Source organism: Cebus imitator, unplaced genomic scaffold (genome assembly GCF_001604975.1).
Source record: "Cebus imitator isolate Cc_AM_T3 unplaced genomic scaffold, Cebus_imitator-1.0 Scaffold39, whole genome shotgun sequence".
Classification (NCBI taxonomy): Eukaryota; Metazoa; Chordata; class Mammalia; order Primates; family Cebidae; genus Cebus; species Cebus imitator.
The window spans coordinates 1,826,886-1,848,979 of NW_016107354.1; the positions used below are offsets into that span (position 1 = coordinate 1,826,886).

Genomic DNA, 22,094 nt, shown 5'->3' on the forward strand with positions numbered 1-22,094 from the left:
ACTGCTAGAGAAGATTAAAGTTCTCTAAAAACATTGCTAACGGATATCTCAGGTTGAAGCATAGTGCAGCTCTACTCTTGGAGGCTAGCTCAGTCTCAGACTTGGCCGTCAGGAAGTTCCCTGGAAGGGGGCAGGGGAGCACCTCTCCAATGTAGTAGCGGCGGCCGGGCGGGCGGTCGGCCGGTGAGGACACCGCTTCACAAGGGGAGGGGTGGTTGCCTCCCAGCGGGAGGTGGCCCGAGGTCCCTCCAGTCGGCGAGCCTTGAGAAGGAGGGTGGGGTGAGGGGAAAAGAACGTCTGCAGAGTGAACGGAAGCAAATAAAACGCGGTCCATTCCGGCTGGAAGGGCCAGAGCCGTGTCTAAGGGCGGAGGCCGGGAGGTGGTCCGCGGTGGTGTCTCTACAAGGACGAGTCCTGGGGTATCTGAAGAGGGGATGACGTCCGCGGTTTGCTAACGGGAAGCCAGAAGAGTACGAGTTGCTAGGGGCAGAGAAGGGGCTTTCGGTTCGAGTCTTTCCCTGCTGAGCAGGGGGTCGGAAGAGCCCAAGAAGGCAGGGAGGACAGTGGGCCTGATCTTTTCCCCGCCGGCAGGGGGAGTCCCGAGATGAAAGGTTGAGCTCTCCTCTAACGAAAAGCGTTTGCTTGGCTGTTCCGCCAATTCTGTACCTCCCGGGGCTGAAGAAGAGCCGAGGTGACTAGAAGCGAGCGACAAGTGCCAGTCGCCTCGGGCGGCAGGCGCCGGGCCCCGAGCCCGACGGGCCGAATTCTCGCGAGAGCGGCCGCCGCCATTTTTCCATTGATTGCAGCGGGCTGGGGGAGGGGCCGACGACGAAGGCGGCGGTGGCGGCGGCAGCGGCGGCGGTGGAGTCCTGGGTCCGTGTCTGCGCGCTGGTGTTTGAGGCCCAGACTGAGGCCTCCACGGTTGCTGGAGCGCAGGCGGCGGAGAGGATGACTGCCGCTTCGTTTCTTTCCTGAGCTAGCTAGCCGCTACCACTCTCTACTCTCCCCTGGCAGGGCGGAGAGGAGGCGGCCGGAGCCTGAGCGATGGTGCCCGGCGAGGAGAACCAACTGGTCCCGAAAGAGGTGAGGGGGCCCCGGAGGAGGTTAGGCCTGAGGCCTGCAGCCGCTCGAGGCAGCACAGGCCCGGGCTGGGGGGCCGCCTGAGGGCCCAGCCGGGGTGCGGGCTCGGCTATGGGGGAAGGAGGTGTGAAGCGGTGTGGGGTGGACGGTGGGTGCGGTGAGCAGTTGGGAGACCCGCTGGCTCTGTGGGCTGGAGAGCGGACCTCCCGCCTCGGGTTTGTGGGACTGGACGACTAAAGGAGCCGACGGGAAGGAATCAGGTTCTGGTTTAGGGGAGAAGGTGGCCTTTTAAGTTCTTGTTTAAAATGTCGAGCCGAGAGAGAGAAATCATTTCGAAGAAAACATTCTGGAGCAGTTGCCGATGGGCACGGCAGGGTGACGGTGCTGCTTCTGGGTTTGACAGTGGCAGCGTATAGCTTTCAGCGCTTGTGAAATCTACACTCAAGTGAGATCTGTGGGAGGACAGACTTAACTGTTACGACTTTTTTTTCAACTCCTGTTACTTGGTAGTACTATTGGCCTAAATGGGGCCTACCGAAGATAGTGGAAAAGTAGTACTTGGGACCTTCATGTAAAGGAAGGACATAGGCGAACATTACCATATGGAGAGCTGAACTCTTATTTATTTATTTTGAGGTTGGGTTGTGTATGCCAATTTGAGTGACTTCTTAAATTCTTAAAAGCAAGTGATACGAGAAGCCTTGACTACTTGGCTTCTCCTGAATAGTAGAAGAGTAAGGGTAGAATCTAGCACTGGCCAGCGAATTTCAACATATTAATAGTATCTCTGTTGGCTTTATAAATATCTTCGGCGTATTCAAACGTGTATTTTTAACTGGCTGATCATCAGGCTAAGGCTTTGGATTTTTATTTCTCATATACCTTAAATAGAGACAAGTGTTGGATTGAAATTAGCTATTTGGGATCTTGAAATTTATGAGTGATCATTACAGAATCTTAAAATTTTTTGTGTCTGTTTTACTTGTTTTGTAGCAATTCTTTGCTACTTAAGCAAGCTCTAACACTATGCAACGGTGATACTATTGGAGTTATGTATCTGTATGATACAAGTATTTTCCCAGGTTTGTCAGATGGACAGTGATAGTTGTTTTGCAAGGACGATTTTTGTAAAAGGCAGAGAGCTATGTGTCAGTATTTGTTCATTAAGCGTCACCAACTCCGTGCAAAGCAGATAAACAGATGAATTAATCAGAATTCTTGGCTAGGGAACTTTATGAGCTACTAAGAAAGGGAACGCTGGTGTTCGTTGTACTCCAATTAGGGACTAGGTACTTTACCACATAAGTAACTCTTATACAAGGAAGGAAGTGATAGGTGCTGTAAGAAAGGTATAAATATGTATTTCCTTTTAGAGCTACATATTACTGTTTTTTATAGAAAACAAAATTCTTTCTCAATTTTTTGACCATTAGAAAAATATATAGGTAGAACTCTGCTTTAAGAAAACCCAGTATTAGATTTAGTTCCCTAATAACTTGATTTATAGAAGGCATGAGGTAGTAATAGATAGAGCTTTGCAGAAACATCTGTTGTGTAAGAAGTGATAACTGCAGTGGAAGTTTAAAGATTAAATATCTGTCCTATAAGATGAACTCCCTTCTCCGAGGCTTTAAATTCATCACAACTGTTTTTTTTTTTTTTTTCTACTTTTTATGGACCATATGCCTTTATTGTCTATTCCTTAGTCTCATCTTCAGTCTTCTTTTTCCCTGGTTCCTTTCATGATTCCTGGAAGCATGATTTGTGGTCCTTGCCTTTTGTAGCTAGCCAGCTAGCTTTTTCTTCTTTGATGGCCACACTCATTCTTTATTAAAGTGGTTGCCTCCACTTCTGTATTTGCTTCTGGGTTACTGGAAACTGAAAGTCACCATTTATCTCTTAAATAACCAAATTCATTGGCTTTTTCTTTTCTTGCCTCTTCTGCTTTGAATTCTCTGCAAGGTTTGATAGTTTTTTAGAAAAACAATTTCTTGGTGATACACCACTTTTCTGGTCATTTTCCCACCTGTTTGTCCTATCTACCCACTCATTTTGTCAAGGCCTTTCTCTTCTTTTTTTGTATTCTTAATTAGCACTTTTGTGTGACCCTTGAAGCTCCCGGACAGGTTCTTTTAAGTAGTAGCAGAATCATACAGTGCTAGAGGTAAGAGAAAGCATAATCATCTAAGTTACCTCTCCACTTTACAGTTGAGGGAATTAGGCCCAGAAGATTGAAAGTGACTCGTTCAGGTCAAATAATGAGTAAACAGCAGAGCTAGTGCTAGAACTCACATCCTCTGCTACTATTCCCTTGATTATACTCTATTTTACAGAGCTCTCAATGTAATTTAGAGGCTCTGTAAGAATAGTTTTTAACTCTCTAAGTATATATGTCATGTGAAAATAAGTGGGAAAATAAAAAAATCTTGCATTTATTTTAATGGCTTGTTACCAGTAATCTAAAGATTTTTTTTTTTTTTTTGAGTACCTTTATATAGGGAACCTTTGACCCCTACTAGATTTAGATCTTGGTAAGATGTGAGCATGTGTGTGTGCATATATTGGTGTGTATAGTTGTTCAGTGAATCATGTATTATTCTGGTCCCTGATATTCAAGGACAAATGTACCTCTAGAAGACTCTTGGAAAAGACAGCTTAGTGTAGTACAGGCATTAGCAAACCATGGCCTGTGGTCCCGATCAGTTCACAGCCTGTTTTTGTATGGCCCATGAGTTAAAAATGAGTTTTACATTTTCAAATTGTTGAAGAAAAAAATCAAAAGAATGATAATAGTCTGTGACACATGAAAATAATATGCAATTCAAATTTTCGTCTCGGACCAGCTGTGCCATTTATTTAGTATTTTTTATGGCTACAGCAGCAGAGATGAATAGTTGCTGCAGAGGCTCTATGCAGGATAAATTTGAAATTACTTAGCTTGGTGTTCAAGGCCCAGTACAACTGATTCTGGCCACAACCCTGTTCTCCCAGCTTATCTCTTCTCCCATGAAACAGGTTTTTAATGTAGTCAAACAGGTTTCTCTCTAACTTGCATTTCACTTCCATTTGTGCTCTCCCCTTCTTCCTGTTCAAACATTCATACACATTTTTCCATAAGCACCTCATATCTCATTTATTCTAAATAGCCTTTTCTGACCATTTTAACCTTAGAGATTACTCCCTCTTAGAAGACTTTTATGTATAAGTAGAACTCACTTGGCAATTAATAGATGGTGCTTGGTGACATCTATTATGATCTGAAACTGCAATTTACATTTTATATATTATTTGTGAATTCCTTGACAGCCGAGAGTTTGATTTTGTGTGTTTCTTTCTTTGCTTTTTGTTTTTGTAGGTTTTGTATTCTAGGTTTAGGACAGTGTCCTGGAACAGATATTCAGTAAAAATTCGTTTATGTGGTCACAGGGTTGTAAGCAAACTTAGAATTCTAACTAATTATCTTGTCCTTGGAGACTTTCCATGGCATCATTGGCAAGCTAATTTCCAACTTTTGCTTTAATACATCCTTTCACGACTAATCTTTGATAACATCTTTGTCGTAGAAGAGATGTTATTTTTAAGTTTTTGAGTTGAGAGAAGTCTAGATCTCTATAATTGCCATTTTTTGATAGCTGCCTTACAGAAATCTTAAAGCATTTCCCATAGAATAGCTTTTCTCATCATTGAAGATGGGAGAGGGAAGCAAGAGAACTAACCTTTTTTGTTCTGAGTCTGAGCATCCTCAGTTCTTTAACTGTTTCTTAGTTGCTCTCTTTTGGACATAATCGAGGGTTTTTAGTATTCCTCCTAAATTGTTGTACCCAGAAAGAGCAAAGAGAGTGGTATCTGTTCATTGTGGTGAAGAACAAAGCTTTTCACTTGGTTTCATTCTGCTCTTTGAATTGAAGTATATTGATTTTGGTTTTGAGGTCTCTTTTAATATCCCAATTTTAATTATTGTTTGGTTGCTGTTTTGTTATTCTGTTTTCTTATAAGGATTTATGTCATTAACAGTCATTGAGCACTCACTTTTTATATTACTGTATTCTGCCAAATAGAGAAAACTTAGAATAGAAAAATTTGTTCTTCTCTCAAGTATCTTATAGTATAATCAAGGATAGGGTACATATTTACTGAGGCGTTAGAAGTAATACTTAAACTGCAGTACTTAAAGTAGTGCTCATGGACTCTAAATCCAGAGGAAATGGAAAAAATGAAAGAAAAAGAGTAGAAATATAAATTCTTTGTCTCTGAATTTTTTTGTCCTCTCTTTCATGCAATTACTGCTTCTATCTGGAACCGCTTTTGGCATCTAATGATGATGATGATAGTAATAACCAGTATTTTTTTAGCATTTATGTATATACCAGATACTGTTGGTTGTGCTTTGTATTAACTCATTTGAGCTCTACTGCAACCTCATAGTACATATAGGACACACTGATAGCAAAAACAACTTGTTTTTTACTTCTGTTGTTTGACTTCTTATAAAATCCATTCATCAGTATCTATTATAGAACATATCAAATGCATGTTCTTTTAATTTTATTTCTAATTAAATTACTTGAGGAAATGTGCTACAATTGTCATTCTTGATTTTAGTGATTCTTTTAAAATGAGCCTTTTTCTTAAATTTCAGATGTTGACTCTCTCTTACCAGTAAGAGACAAGTTTGCCAAGTTATATTCATCAGTGTTTTAAACAAATTGGAGTGTCTAATAAAAGTCAGTATTTTAGATATGGAAACTTTCCGCTCATTCAATGAAGTGAAAGCAAAGGTGAATGCAGAGTTGTATAGCATTCTGATTTTGTCAAGGAAAAAATGAACAATTTAGGGTTATATGCATTGAAAGATGAGCAGGAATACATAAAAATATTAAGAGTTGTTTCTGAATGTCTGGATTATTGGGATATATTTAGATTTCTTTCATATTTAAACAGTGAGCATGTACATTATTTTTTTTCTTGTTTCCATTATCAAATCAGTGATATTGCAATATTATTTTCAAAAACAGAAATTTAGATGATCTGATTGTAGTTTGGGAGGTATTTCCATAGTGTTGCTATTTTTTTGTGTTCACAGTTTTTATATTTCACCTCTCCTCTTGCTCTGTATATTTGCCTTGAGTAATCTGTTCCACTGGTATAGCTTCAACCTTTGATTGTGATTTACACATTTATAGCTCCAACCCTGACCGCTTCTAGATTCAGATTTCCACTTGCATGCTAGATATCTCTACTTGGTTGTAATATAGGACTCACAAATTAAAAATAGTAATATCAAGCTTATTTCTCCTTCCCTTCTTGCAACCCAATTCTTGGTGTTCTGTTTCAGTTAGTGTTATCACCATCTATTTATTTGCTTAAGTTAGAACAGTTTTTGACTCCTCTCTCCCTTTTTCTCACATATAGTTCACCATTTAGAAAACGTCTCTGTATCCTTATCTTTCTCTCCGTGGCTCTGCATTTGTCTAATTATTGTATTTTCTCCAGTGTGGACCTTCTAATTGGTCACTCAGCTTCCGAGGCCTTGCCTTTCCTAACCATCCTTCCGACAACTGCCAGGGTTACTTTCCAAAACATAGGAGATTAAGATTTACTTGTTTTACAGTTTTATAATTATTACCCTCTGATTGCAATTTGAATGATAGGTACTATTTGTAAACAGTATGTGCCAGACATTATGCTAACCAGTTTACATACATTATCTCATTTGGCAGTTTGATAGTATTAGCTATTATTCTTCATTATCCATTTTACACATGAAGACACTAGGCTTAAAGAAGTTGAGTAACTTGCTCAAAGTTACATATAGCTGTTTGATTCTAAATCAAGGTAGCTTTAACCAGTAGGAAAGTCCTTGATAATGGGGACTCAGCTGATTTTTTTTAATTTAATTTTTATCAGTTATATTTAATACATGCACGTATTTATAGGAGTTAAATATTAAGCTCTGCAGAAGTACAGTCACATGTCACTTAAAGATGAGGATCTGTTCTGAGAAATGTATCATTAGACATCATTTAAACATGACACAGTGTGCTTGCACAAACCTAGATGGTTTAGCTTGCTACACACCTAGGCTATATGGCATAGCCTATTGCTCCTAGGCTAGAGACCTGTGTAGCATGTGTACTGAATACTGTAGGCAGTTGTAATACATCCTGAGTTTTTGTGTGTCCAAACATACAGAAAGTACAGTAAAAATATGGTATTATAATCTTATGGGACCACTGTCATATTTGTGATTCGTTGTTGACAAAAATGTCTTTATGTGGCACATGACTGTATTTACAAAAATAGTAGGTCTCTGCAAATTTCCTCATTTCGGGCTGCCTAGAGGCAACTGCTTTCAACTCATTCTTTTGATACTTACTTCTATAATTGAAACTAGTGTTTTTATAGTGTTCTTGATATTTCAATTTAAGGTATTTTTCATTTTACATAAAAATAAAGGTTTACCACTATCCCCAACCACGCACAAACACACATTTTAACCCTGCCCGGTACTCCCAATATTTTCATACTGTAAGTTGTTTGGATACATCAGTATTTCAGAGTTTATAATGACTCCATGTGTTTACTTTATTTACCTTCCCTATACAACATGTGTTTTCTCAGAGTTAGTAATTTTTTTTTTTTTTGAGAGGGAGTTTGGCTCTTGTTGCCCAAGCTGGAGTGCAATGGCGTGATCTTGGCTCACTGCAACCTCTGCCTTCCAGGTTCAAGTGATTTTCCTGCCTCAGCCTCCTGAGTAGCTGGGATTACAGGCGCACGCCACCACGCCCGGCTAATTTTTTGTATTTTTAGTAGAAACGGGGTTTCACCATGTTAGCCAGCCCAGAGTTAGTAATTTTTTTTTTCTTTTGAGGCAGACTCGCTCTGTTGCCCAGGCTGGAATGCAGGGGCGCCATCTTGGCTCACTGAAACCTCCATCTTTCGGTTTCGATTCTCCTGCCTCAGCCTCCCGAGTAGCGGGCATTACACCCCGTGAGTAGAACTGCACCACCACGCCCAGCTAATTTTTTGTATTTTTAGTAGAAACGGGGTTTCACTGTGTTAGCCAGGTCAGAGTTAGTAATTTTTTTTTCTTCCGAGACGGAATCTTGCTCCGTCGCACAGGCTGGCGCGCAGTGGCGCCACGTCAGCTCACTGCAACCTCCCTCTTCCGGGTCGATTTTCCTGCCTCAGCCTCGGGAGTAGTGGGGCTTACAGACGGGCACTATCTGCACCCAACTAATTTTTTGTATTTTTAGTAGAAACGGGTTTCACCGTGTTAGCCAGGCCAGAGTTAGTAATTATTTTTTTCTTTTGAGGCGGACTCGCTCTGTTGCCCAGGCTGGAATGCAGGGGCGCCATCTTGGCTCACTGAAACCTCCATCTTTCGGTTTCGATTCTCCTGCCTCAGTCTCCCGAGTAGCGGGCATTACACCCCGCGAGTGGACCTGCACCACCACGCCCAGCTAATTTTTTGTATTTTTAGTAGAAACGGAGTTTCACTGTGTTAGCCAGGTCAGAGTTAGTAATTTTTTTTTCTTCCGAGACGGAATCTTGCTCCGTCGCCCAGGCTGGCGTGCAGTGGCGCCACGTCAGCTCACTGCAACCTCCCTCTTCCGGGTCGATTTTCCTGCCTCAGCCTCGGGAGTAGCGGGAATTACAGACAGGCACTATCTGCGCCCAGCTAATTTTTTGTATTTTTAGTAGAAACGGGTTTCACCGTGTTAGCCAGGCCAGAGTTAGTAATTTTTTATTTTCTTTTGAGACGGAGTCTCACTCTTTCGCCCAGGCTGGAGTGCAGTGGCGCGATCTCGGCTCACTGCAACCTCCGCCTCCCAGGTTCAAGCAGTTCTCCTGCCTCAGCCTCCCTAGTAGCTAGGACTATAGGCGCCCGCTGCCACGCCCAGCTAATTTATTGTTTTTTCGTAGAGACGAGATTTCACCATGTTGCCCAGGCTGGTCACAAACTCCTGAGTTCAGGAAATCTGCCCGTCGCAGCCTTCCAAAGTACTGGGATTACAGGCAGAGTTAGTAATTTTTAACAATTTTGCTTTGCTTAGTTTTCTGTATACTTATTAAATTAGCCAGGTGGTTACTAGTTGGGGGCCATTTTCTCACCCGAGGACATTTTGCAATGTTGGGGGAGTGGAGGAGAGTGCGAATGTGTGCTACTGACATCTAGTGGGTAGAAGCCAGGTATGCTGCCAAATATTCTGCACTGCCCAAGACAGCCTCCCATAACAAAGAATTGCAAAGCCCACAATACCTATAGGGCTGTTTTTGAGAAACCCTGATTAAGTGTATAAATGGCTATCTTCAGACCTACCAACTTTGACTTCGTAAGAAGCTCTTTTTCAGGGCCTTCTGACCTGCTCCAATTTAACCTTGTTAAACCTAGAACTTTTGTGCAGCTATTGTCTTGGACTTGCTGTACTGTCATCCTAATGATTCTCTCAGTTCTCTCTTGTTTTGGAGCCCCTCTTTCTGTGTGTGTCTGGTATCTTTGGCTGCCTTTGTTTACTTTCTCATTTCGAAGGGCCACTTTCAATAGTTTTCTGGATGGCATAAAACTTTTTCAGGACTATACATGACTGTAAATGTTTTTTCTCCCCTCTTTTTTTATGGATAGTTTGGCTGGGCAGAGAACTATGAGTCAGAAATAATTTTTTCTCAGAATTTTGAAGGCATTGCTCTACTTATTTTACATTTTTCTGTGTTGATGTTGAGATCAGATGCTTAGACGATCCTTTTCAACTATTTTGGAAGTTTCTTTTTTTCTTTTTGCAAGCTAGAGAGAATCTTTGTCCCCAGGGTTCTGAAATTCTTGTATTATATAGTTAGATATGTCTGTTTTTTTAAAAAATCCTTTTTGCTACTCCTGTTTAATCTGGAATTTATCTCATAAATTCTGGAAGTTTTCCTTAATTTCTTTGATTTCCTTTCTTTTATTTTTTCTCTCCTCAATCTTTTGAATTCGTATTGTTAGATATTGGGCCTGCTGATTTCTCTCATTTTCTTGTCCATTTTAGTCTATTTTCCATTTCTTTCCATTTTTTTTCTTTGCTTTCTGGGAGATTTTTCTCAACTTTGTCTTGCAGTTCTTCTCCTAAGTCCTTATTTCTGCTATAATATGTGCAGTTTCCACTTCTTTTTCTGAAAAATAATATCCTGTATTTGTTTTATGGATACAGTCTTCTCTCAGGAAATACTGGTGGTTTTTTAAAATCTGCATATTCTTTCTTTCTTCCAAATTTCCTTTTTCTGTTTGTTTGCTTTGGTCTTTATCTTTCATATTTGTTGCTTTCCTTAGATATCTTATGATCCTTGGAAGTCTGCGCTTATTTAAGAGACAGGCCTTAAGCTGAATGGAAGCTCTCCTTTTCGGTGATTATGGTTTTCTGGGTATCTGGATAATTTCCTTGCAGACTACCAGTCTTAGTCTATTTGGGCTGCTATAACAAAATACCATAAACTGGGTGGTTTATAATCCACAGAAATTTATTTCTGACGGTTACTGTGAGGCTGGGAAGTCCAGAGTAAAGGTTCTGGCAGGTTTGGTGTCTGGCGAAGGCCTGCTTCCTGGTTCACAGTGCAGCACCATCTTACTGTGTTCTCACATGGTGGAAGGAGACATAGCAGCTCTCTAGGGCCTCTTTTATAAGGGCGCTAATCTCATTTATGAGGGCTCTGCCCTCTTGCTCCAGTCACCAGACAAAGACCCTACTTCCTAATATCATCATATTGTAAGTAGGGTTGAACATGTGAATTTTGGGGTGGGGAAACATAGGCATTTAGACCAGGTCATCCAGTGACACATCTTTTCTCTTGTGCTGGATTGTTTTCCCAGAAAAAATTTCTCATCTTTTGCCAGGAGAGAACAAGCTTGAGAGCTGAGTAGGAAAAGGGGACATGGGTTTCATCTTTAAGCATGCAGATTAAGCTAATTACCCAGTTTTCATTATGGCACCCTTCAAATTCAATTGAACATGTTGTCCTCTAGTCTAGATATATGCTGTTATATGCTTTCCAGAGATTGTTTACTCTTTTATCAGAAGGGGTTGAAGGTAGAAGAGGAAGTCTAGTTTGGATTCCGCTGTCACTCCCAGAGTGTCTGAGACTTCCAGTTCCTGAGCCCCTTAGTTTATTTTTTTGTTTGTTTATTTTAATGTGTTTACACAAGAATTGCAGAAAGAATATAAATTCCGTATACCCTTCACCCAGCTTCTTTTTATCTTAACGTCTTATGTAACCATAGAACAATGATCAGAAGAAATTAACCTTAGTATAATATTATTAACTATACTACAGAATTTATTCAGATTTTACCAGTTTTCCCACTCAAGATTTTTATTTCAAGATCCAAATTGTGGATGCCACATTGCATTTAGTTGTATCTCCTTAGTTTCCTTTTATCTGTGATAATTTTTCAATCTTCTTTTTCATGATCTTGACACTTTGAAGAGGACTGGTCAGTTATTTCATGGAATGGCTCTCCATTTGGGTTTGTGGATGCTCTCTCATGCATAGATTGAGGTTATGAATTAAAAAGAAGGATATCACTAGATGGGATGTGTTTCTCTCAGTGCATTATGTGGGGGGTGCCATGATGCTGATATGTACTACTGGTGATAACCTTGATCACTTGGGTAAGGGGGTGTCTGCTAGGTTTCTCCACTGTGAATTTACTGTTTTTCTCTTTAATAGTTGTTAAATGCTTTGATTTAAAGTCACTCAACCAGGCAGGTAAAACTTTAAAAATAAAGAAAATAGCTTTTAAAAATCAAAGTCTTTGAGACCATGGAGGTATCCTGTTCCCCCTAAATTTCTGCCCACTAATTTTATCGTCCATCTGTGGTCTTGTCTGCAGCAATTATTACTATGGCTTAATAGTACTGATTTTCTATTTCTCTCATTATTTCTACATTTATTAATTGGAATTCTGTGAGGAGAATTTGTCCCTCCCTCCCATTTATTTACTAATTTGTATGAGTATGAATTTCTGGATATTTATTCTTTGGATTATAATCCAATTCTGTATCATTTATTTTGTTGATCAAACTGTTCCAGTTTTGGCCAGGGAGTGCCCGTTCTGGTTGGCTTCTGTCCTCATCCTTGCTTTTTGAGCACTCACTTCTTTACTTTCTGACACCACATAATGCTTCAGCCCATCTTATGTTTTCCTTGCCCCAACCCTGGAATCAACTACTTCTCCAAGGAGTTTTGAGGTCTTTGGTGTACTAAATGTCAATGTGATATAAACTAGGTGTTTTTGGTTTTCCTCTTGGCTAATGTGGAATTCAGCCTTCCCAGATGTAATTGTCATTGCCTCTTATTCTGTTTTCTAGCTTTTAAAAGTGTGTTTCTGTTTCTTTGGGGTTAATAATCTTTCCAAAATTTCTTCACTGGGAGGCATTAGAGCTAAATCCTTATATTCAGTTTATCATCTTTAACTAGAGATTTTTAATGTTTTTGTCTCATGCCTCAAGCCAGTTTTGTTCAAACCACATTCCACTACATTAGTTGCCATTCCCCAAATGTGCTATTATATGTTCATGTGTCGCTTCTGTGCCCTTGCCCTGAGTGAATACTATGAAGTATTTGGTTTTGTCCTACAGTTTTTAAGGAGTTTTAAGTGGGTGGACTTTGGTTTTACATGAAAATGACTGTTTGAGTAGTTAGGATTCCTGCATCTCTTCTATTTTCCCTTTTACGGATTAGCCATATAAATTTTTTGTGTCTTACTGCCCAGATACTATAATTTTTTTTTTTTTTTTCCCAAATGGAAAAGAGGAGTTCCTGCATCTCCAGAATAGTATGGTATGGTGGTAGCCCAAGTTAGAAAAGATCGTATCAAAAACAAGGGTTGTAAAAAACATTAAGTATATATTTAAATATCTATTGTAAATTAAATTTCCAAAAGACATCCACTTTTAAAACAAATTCCGTGGTGCTAAGGACTTTCTTGAGTTTAGGCAGCATGTTTAGGTGACATGATATGCAGAGGCATATTCTATTATGAGGGTTATGACACAGATTTTTAAGTGTTCTTCCCAGGTATTGGTGGCTTAAAATCACAGACAGACATTCTCCGTTGTGAAAATGTCTTTGGCAAAATGATTGCGCTTGGCAGTGATGGCAGATGATCGACAAAAAATCATGTGATCTTTCACATCAACATTCTTAAAGAATATGTTTTTTTCCTGAACCTGGTTTTTCTGGTGTAGTGTAAGAAGGAATAGATGTAGGAGTAGTGTGAGTAAATGTATGTGTCCTCTCTACCCTACTACATACTTCCACTTACTTTGTCCCTAGGTGTGGAAGTAATTGCCCTCTTTTTTCATTTATTGAAACTAAACTGAAACATGCATACATAAGGCATCCATGTCTATGGATGTTTTAATTTATACAAAACTGTTATTGATATAATCTGCTTTTGAGAGATTGCTGTTTTTATAAAAATTACTGACATAGATGTCTCAAGTTTTGATGTTCTTTAAAACATGCTCTTAAAATCCTATCCAACCAGCAAAATCCAGCCTGAAAAATCTCCTCTCTCAACCTGATTGCATATTCTTAACTCTAAAATCCTGCAGCACCTTTGGTATTTGAAAAATTCTGCTTCTTTATTATAAGTTATTTGTTATTTCAGTCAATACCTTCTATTAGATTGGAGGTTCCTCAGAGTCAGGACACCACAGCTGGAGTCCCTAGGTTCAAATACCAACTGTCTGACATTGGGCAAATTCCTTAACCTGTCAGTACCTTAGTTAATTAAGGGTAATTCTAACTACCTCCTAGCATTGTCGGGAAGATTAAATGAATTAATATATGTAATGTGTCATGCATGTAATAAGGTATCAATAGATGTTAGCAATTACCACCTTCTGTTACTACCGTGATTACTATTATTACCTTCATTTTTATATCTTCCCCAGGGTCTATCACAACGTGCAGTGCATTTTTGTTGCTCAATAAATATTTGTGCATTAAATGAAAACGAAATTATATTTTAGTTATGCAAGTCATTTGAAGTTATAGTTCTGATTACAGCCTGTCAGCTACACACTTTAATGTGTATAGTACTAATTCTAAATGATTGTTAGATTTGATAGGCTCTCTTACATGATCAAGTAAGACCTATTGTTACAGCTTTGAAAATTGAAACACATAACAAAATGAAAGTATTAAAGGAGTTTTGAGTTAAGCCAATGAGGTCCTGAGAAAAATTAGTTTGGTTTATATAGGTGGTTGTCAAAATAATTCACTAGATTAATACATTTCTTGTTTATTAGGATTCAGTGTGAAATGTTATTTTAAAGCAGGATCCATGTTAAGTCATGGTTTCTGAGAGATTTTGGTGTGTTTGATAATTCTGATTTTCTGTAGCTCTGGTGTAGAACTAGTTGACATGGATGGAAGAGACTGTCGCTGTCAGTGGTAATGTGGTGATGCTTTAGATTTGACGCTGTGTAGTGAACTGCTTCTATACTAAAATTTTTCAAATATTAGTGTAATAGGCTTATATTAAAGTAACTTTCTATGAGAGAAAAATTAAAGGCTAAATGACATAATTCAGAAAAAATAAATATGTTGATCTGATACCTTTGGTAAGATTATAGGTTTAACTTAAGGAAAATCATGAACCTCATTTACAACCTCAGTGAAATTTTTTAGTATAACCAAAGCATTCTTGTTTACTATAAATACCTTTATCGTTTTAAATACTTACTTGTATTTAGTCATAACTGCGCTTTAGGTTTTTTTTTTTTTTTTTTTTAGTATCGATTTCCATGACTCCTGATTTTCTGGAATTCATTTAGTTAAACGTTGAGTTAGTAGCTGTCAAGAACTACTACGAGGGATTCGAAGATTAATAAGGAAACTGGCCTCGTTCTAGATCCTAGTGTAGTCTAATGGAAGAGACAAACAGGTGACCAGACAAATGAATAATGTGGAAATAAAGTGGAACCATAGAGGTGGAGCAGCCAGCTTTCTTGAGGGGTTTGGTGAGAGTGTAATCAGAAAGGCTGACTTGATTATTATGTAGAGAAAGAGGAAGAGTGTTCAAAACGAGTGTTTGCAGTGCATTTTAGAAAGTGGCAAAAAATTTAGTGTAGATGCATGGGGCGTCTGGTTCTGGCAGGTTGTGTCTAAAAATTTCAAAGACTTTGTGTGCCTAGAAAGAGTTTAGATTTTTACTGTGTAGACATTAGGGGGCAAGAAATATTTTTTTTTCCTCAGAAAAAGTCATCAGATTTTTTTTAAAATAATTGTTATAAAGTTTAGTTGCTGAAACTTATTCATGGAAACATTTTTTTACTTGCATGAATGTTTTTTGTCCCTAACATCAATACTAAAAATTTACGTGCAGATCAAAATGGGCAGAAAACTTGCTAATACCTTATTGTCTCATCCATTTTTTTCCCCATTTGCAGTCATATAATTAGGTATTTTTTTGTTTTTTAAGAATAAAATGTTTCCTTTCATAATACATCTTAGCACGTTTTCTGTACATAGGGTCTTTTTGGCAGGATGTCCTTTGGCATAATTGTTACATGTTTGATACGAATAACACAAGGATTGGTAGAGTCTTCAAATAGGCTAGCCAGGTAGGCCTCACTTTAGAAAAATGTCAGGGACTGCACTCTGGGAGTGTAGATTTGTTTTGAAGTTCTCTCAACTGATGCTGGAAGGGAAGTTGCCAAGTGAGAAGTTCAATGTGCGTTTGATAACTTCTGATATTCACCGAGAGCCACAGTACAAGGCTTATAATGATGTGGTTTCTTAACTTTTCTAGTATACAACACATTCTTGTGAGTGGCTTTTGTAGCTAGTTGCTTCCTGCATGCTTTACCACTGGCTTTTCTGTGGGCATTTGGCTTGGTAGGAACTGCAGTGTAGAGAACGCCCCTATTTACTTCCCATCTTGACTGAAGCTGTGCAAGCTAAAGGTGGCACTGTGCTAGGCAGTCATGACTGTGGGTGGCAGTCACATTGCAGTAACTGAGAACACTGTAAGGAATGTCTTTAATTTGAGAATTAATGAAATCTTCCTAAGGATATCCACAGTGCTCCAAATAATATTTATTTAATAAAAACAAAACATTTAATCAAGAGAAGCTCTGGATTACAAACCTAGTTCCAGGTTGCATTAATAAGTAGAATTTTTGTATGACTCATCTCCTAAAAGATGCAACATGTTGCTTTAGTAAATATAAATAAGCTATGAATGAGTTTATATACATTTTCTTCATTTTACAGTATCTGTCCTGTTATGTGATTAGGTATTTTACCTGTACTGCCTTTAAGTTTACACCAGTTTATATATTCTATTATTTTATGTCTGTAGTACTTTGTACTAACAAATAAGAATTAGTGAAAAAATTATATATCTAACAACCACACTTTATTAGAAGATATCTGAAAAATATTGCTTTAATTTTGACATTTTAAATGCATATGACTTGAAATACTTATTTAACTTTATTTACCATTAACACAACACAAATATAATTTTAAGAGTTCTAAGAAAAATAGACATGACACAAACATGTTTCTACAATTGAGTAATATGATTTTAACACTGGAAGGGAGGTAGTAGTTATGAGGCAGGAGAATAGGGTCTGGAGTCAGGGAACATAAGGCTGTTTCACAATGACTTCTTGGAACTAAACTGAAAGGAAAACCTTCACTTTCCATGCCTAACTAACTAAAGAGCCAGAGGCTACTTCCTTTGCAGACCTCTACCTTTTCTACCTGGCCTATGGTAAGGTTAGTTGCAGAAAGCAACCAATCACACATTTGCATAGGAGTGTAACTTTGTAACTTCACTTCAGCCTCTGGTTGGCTTGGGCAAACAGACTGTGAGCCAAATCCTCATTTGCGTAGAAGACAACTTTGTAACTTCACTTTGCCTCTGATTGGTTGCTTTCCACAACCAATTAGATGTTTGTATAGGAGTGTGACCTTTCTAACTTCACTTCAGCTTCTGATTGAGTACCACTTCATTTACATGAGATGAATACCAAGTGGCCAATGGGAAGAAACCTTTAGGGGATATTTGGACCCAAGAAGATACTTTATCCAGGACCTTGAGCTGCTGCTGGTGTACCTCCCACCCTGTAGAGTGTACTTTCGTTTTCAAAAAATCTCTGCTCTAGTTGCTTCGTTCTTTCTTGCTTTGTTTGTTTGTTTTGTCCAATTCTTTGTTCAAAACACCAAAAACCTGGGCACCCTCCAGTGGTAACAGTTAAATACTAATGTTATAGCCCCTCCATTTTTTAAGTGAGAAAAACTATTAAGGCCATGGAAACTCAGTAAATTACTTAGGGTTTTAGATAATGAAAGGGCATCAGTGAGACTTTTTTTTTTTTTTTTTTTTTTTTTTTTTTTTTTTAAATCAGTGTTACTGAGGTATTAATTACATACAGAAAAATTTATCCTTTTAAGGTATATAGTTTTACAAGTTTTGACATAGAGTTGTACACCCACTACTATAAGTCCTGATGTAGAATATATGTGCCATCTCAGAAAAGTTCTCAGTTGTCTCTTGTAATCAATTCCCTTCCCCTACCTCCAGGCTGTGGCAACCACTGATCTGTTTTCTGTCCTCATATTTTTCCTTTTCCAGAATGTCATGTACATGTAATCGTATAGTATGGTAGCTTTTTGGGTAGGAATTTTTCACCTAGCATAAAGCATTCGAGAGTCATTTATGTTGTTGCTTCTATCAGTAGTCTATTTCTTTTTGTTGCTGAATGCCACGGTTTATTTATCCGTTTACCAGCTGATAGACATTTGGGTTATTTACAGTTTTTGGTGATTATGAATAAAGCTACTATAAATATTCGTATACTAGTTTTTGGGTGGACATATGTCTTCATATGGTAAGTGTATGTTTAACTTTGTAAAAAACTGTCAAACTCTTTTCTGAAATGGCTGTACCGTTGTACATTCTAGACAACAATTCTGGTTGTTCTGCATCTCTGTTATTACTTAGCAATTTTAGGGGTTTTTTTTTTTAGTTTAGTTTTGCTTTTTTAACCATTTTAATAAGTATGCACTGGTGATATCTGTTTGTGCTTTTCATTTGCATTTTCCTAATGACTGATAATGTAGAGCATCTTTTCATGTTCTTAATACTGGATTTTATTAAGCTTAATTCAGCATCCTTTATGTATTATATATTTAAGGTTTTGCCAGGTACTAATAGGAGGGAAATGAATAAAAAGAGTATTTATCCTCAAAGAGTTTGTAATTTATATAGGGAAAACTGGTAATAATGTTAACATGATGCTAGTTAGAATTTTGTTAGGCTCCTTGAGAAAGGGATTTGCATAGTAACTGGCCTGGTAGAAAGGACAGTAGTTTGGAAATCAGAAAACTCAGTTGTTTGACTTTACCTTAGTTGTTTAACCTTCCTCGTTTTTCTTTTTCTTCTTTTTTCGTTAAATGAAGGAATAATACCACATAAAGTATCAGGTATGTCTCTAAATTGTGTATCTACGTAAGTTTTTCTTTCCATGCAGGTTTTTAAACATTAACGAGAAGCCTAGGCATTCAGAAAACAAAAGATCTTTGCAGATTTTCCTAAGCTGATGAAATTCCTCTTAACCTGTACCCCCAAAAGATAATCTTTTGAAAATTTAAATATTAAAATTTTTGTATATAAATTTCATTATATACAAGAATTGCATATTTCTTACATATATTTTAAGGATAGTAACTGATAGTTCTATGATAATACCTTACTTTTGTATAGTATGACTATATAGAGCATTTTCAAGAAGTTCTTCCCTTTGATAGAAAAACTACGTAGATGGCTGAGCATGGTGGCTCACGTCTGTAATCCCAGCACTTTGGGAGGCCAAGGCAGGCAAACATTTGAGGTCAGGAGTTCGACACGAGCCTGGCCAACAGGGCAAAATACTATCTCTACTAAAAATACAAATATTATCTGGGAGTGGTGGCATGCACCTGTAATTCCAGCTACTCAGGAGGCTGAGTCAGGAGAATTGCTCGAACACAGGAGGTGGAGGCTGCAGTGAGCCAAGATCACACCACTGCATTCCAGCCTGGGCAATAGAAAAAGAAAAACTGTGTGGAGGATGTATTTTATATTTACTTTTAGGACCCAGAGAGTGAGAGATAAGTTAAGTGATTTGTGTAGGATTACACAGCTAGATGAAAAGTAGCCACTTTGACCTAAGGATTCTAGTTTAGATCTTTTGACTCTGCAGTCTGTTTTTCTTGTACTATAGGCCACTCTAATAGGAAATAAACAATGTTTAAAAAATGTTAAGTAACCTTAACATTTTTTTCAGATGTATAATTTCATGTTCAGAGTATTAAAAGAATATATTCTTAAGAATTATTATTATCCATGCTTTTAAATAAAATGCATGGTAACATAATATAAACAAGCTCCCTTGATTTAGTAATAATGAGTAGAATGTTCGTAGCCTATAAACAAGTCAGTTGTTTCATAAGCTGAGTCACTGCCTGTCAACAACAGCCAACTCACAGAAGGAAATCTTAGCTGTAATCAAAAGTAAAGATAACAGAAATAGTAAAGGACATATTATTTTGCCTCCTGAGAATAGTTTTGGTTTCTAAGTTTAGATACCTACAGTATGAGTGGGTTACCCATTGCCAGTACTAGAATAGCTATGAAAAGAGCAAGGCAGAGTGGAAAGAGTATTAGGATAGAAGTGAGAGGAACAATAATACATTACAATTTTAATGCTACAAACATGTAGCATTATACAGTCATCAGAAGGGCTCTGTTATTTAGAAGACCTGTGTTCAAATGTGACCTTGGGCAAGTCACTTAAGGTTTCTGAATTTCTTTTTCTTCATCTGTAAAATAAGGAGCCTTGCAAAGGTCCATCCAACTTTATGTTATTTTATTATTATGTTTTGGAAATGGAGTCCCACTTTGTCGCCTAGGCTGGAGTGTAGTGATGGGATCTCAGCTCCCTACAGTCTCCACCTCCCAGATTCAAGCGATTCTCCTGCCTCAGCCTTCTGAGTAGCTGGGATCACAGGCATACACCACCACACCCAGCTAATTTTTGTATTTTTTATTGGAGAGATGAGGTTTCACCTTGGCCATGCTGGTCTCGAACTCCTGACCTCACGTGATCTGCCTGTCTCGGCCCCCCAAAGTGCTGGAATTACAGGCTTGAGCCACTGCGCCTGGCCCCATCCAACTTTGAATACAGTTCAGTGTTGAGTGCCATTACCCATCTGGTTGGTTGGTTTTTAATTGTCAGAATAGATCAGTTATTGTTAAATGGATTGTGAACTATTCTTTTAAAGTCCTGAAACTTTGCATTTTTAGTTTTCCTGTTATTTGAATGAGTGCTTGATGTAATTTGTTGCAGCAACTAAAAATAAGCCAAATAGGATCAAAAGAATTTTATTTATTTTCTAATTTTAATACTGTGGAGTTCTGGGAGCCTATTTCATGACTGTTTTAGAATAAAATGGAATGTAGTTACCTGAGAGACACACCCTAATACTAGAGCACACAGGTATGAAAATAAGTATTGTTATAAAATTTTAAAAGCATGCTTTATCCAATTCAGCCTAGTTATGTTTTATTACTTGAGTGCTTTTATGGTATATAACTTAGAAACAAATGTCATATAGTGACATGTAATTTATAACATGTTCATTAATTTAAATTCAGAAAATTTCTACTATGATGATGTTGAACAGCATGTGCTAAAACAAATTATTACAGAATTTGTATTTAACTAGAACGATAAAGTAAATCTACTTATAATTTATTTAATGCTTTAGGCTTTTAGAACAGGTACAAACAAAGTCTTTTGTTTAAAAAAACACACACACATAGGAAGGTTTGAATTTAGAAAACAAAACAGAATGTGATTATTGTCAAACGCCATTTAAATGCTAAAAGCCCTTATTGCACTAAAAAATTCACAATCTAAAATTAGATTACAAAATTTTGTTTCAAAATCAGTTTCTAGAAATTAAAAGTTTTTAAAGCATACTTTATGCTTCCAAAAGCATTACCTGTAACACATTATGAAATTATTTTTCTGAACAAATATATTTGCTTAGAGAATTCTGTGTAGGACTTCTGTGGTTTGTTTTTAGTAGTAAAGATTGTAAAATAGCCATTTTCATTTCTTAGCCAAGCAGAATCATGCATAAGAATCTGCTTATATTCTTATATACATTGTGATTTTTATTTATATTCTTATATCTTGAAGTATTTGTGTATTCCTCACAAATCTCCTCACATCCTTTGACGTGTTTGTTTTCCTTGAGTATATAAGCAAGAGGAAATAAATTTTGCATTTTTAGAAAAGCTGATATAAATCCTAGAAATTTGAGCCTACAGCTCAAATTTGATGGTGGTACAAAAGCTAAGGGTAAGAAGACTTTTCTCTTTTTAATTTGTATAAACTGATGGGGTACAAATGTAATTTTTTTTTTTTAAGAGATAGGGTCTCACCATGTTGCCCAGGCTTGTCTCTTAACTCCTGGGCTCAAGTGATCCTCCCGACTTGGCCTCCCAGATTACTGGGATTACAGGTGTTAGCCACCACACCCAATTTACAAGTGTAATTTTATTACATGCATAGATTATGTAGTAATGGTATCAGGTCTTTTAGAGTATCCATTGCCCAATAACATATATTGAATCCTTTAAGTAATCTCTCCTCACCTATCCTCTTCCTACCACCTTAGGGCTACAAAGACAGCCATTTAGGGGACCTTGTAGAGGGATACTAGTGGGAATGGAGTTGAAGATAAAGTAGATACTAAGAAAGTCTTCAATTTTTATGTTAGTGTAGTTTGCATTATTTTCTGATTATAATGATTTATAGAGAGGAGGGGAGGATCACTCAAGCCCAGGAGTTAGAAAGGCTTGACTATTTAGAAATGTTGTGATTTGATTTTTAAATTGACGAGTCATGGGAAATGTGGTATATTTTAATGATGTACTTTAACTTCAGTTTTCATCCACTTTAAGATGGAAG

General features: G+C 37.8%; 1 protein-coding gene and 1 long non-coding RNA gene across 2 annotated transcripts in view; one reads left to right on the plus strand and one right to left on the minus strand.

Annotated features, from left to right (window-relative positions):
* Nucleotides 1-241: 241 nt before the first annotated feature.
* Nucleotides 242-22,094, plus strand: part of USP47 (ubiquitin specific peptidase 47) — a 138,771-nt gene continuing 116,918 nt past the window's right edge. The window contains exon 1 of the mRNA XM_037737567.1: nt 242-1,083. Within this exon, the coding sequence (XP_037593495.1) occupies nt 1,045-1,083 (39 nt within the window). The 5' untranslated portion in view covers nt 242-1,044. The remainder of the gene's footprint in view (nt 1,084-22,094) is intronic.
* LOC119470746 lies at nt 4,148-20,094 on the minus strand. Its single transcript, XR_005199708.1, has 3 exons — nt 19,211-20,094; nt 9,820-9,823; nt 4,148-4,158 (listed from the first exon to the last, which is right to left on the minus strand). It is a non-coding gene; the product is annotated as an uncharacterized LOC119470746 (long non-coding RNA).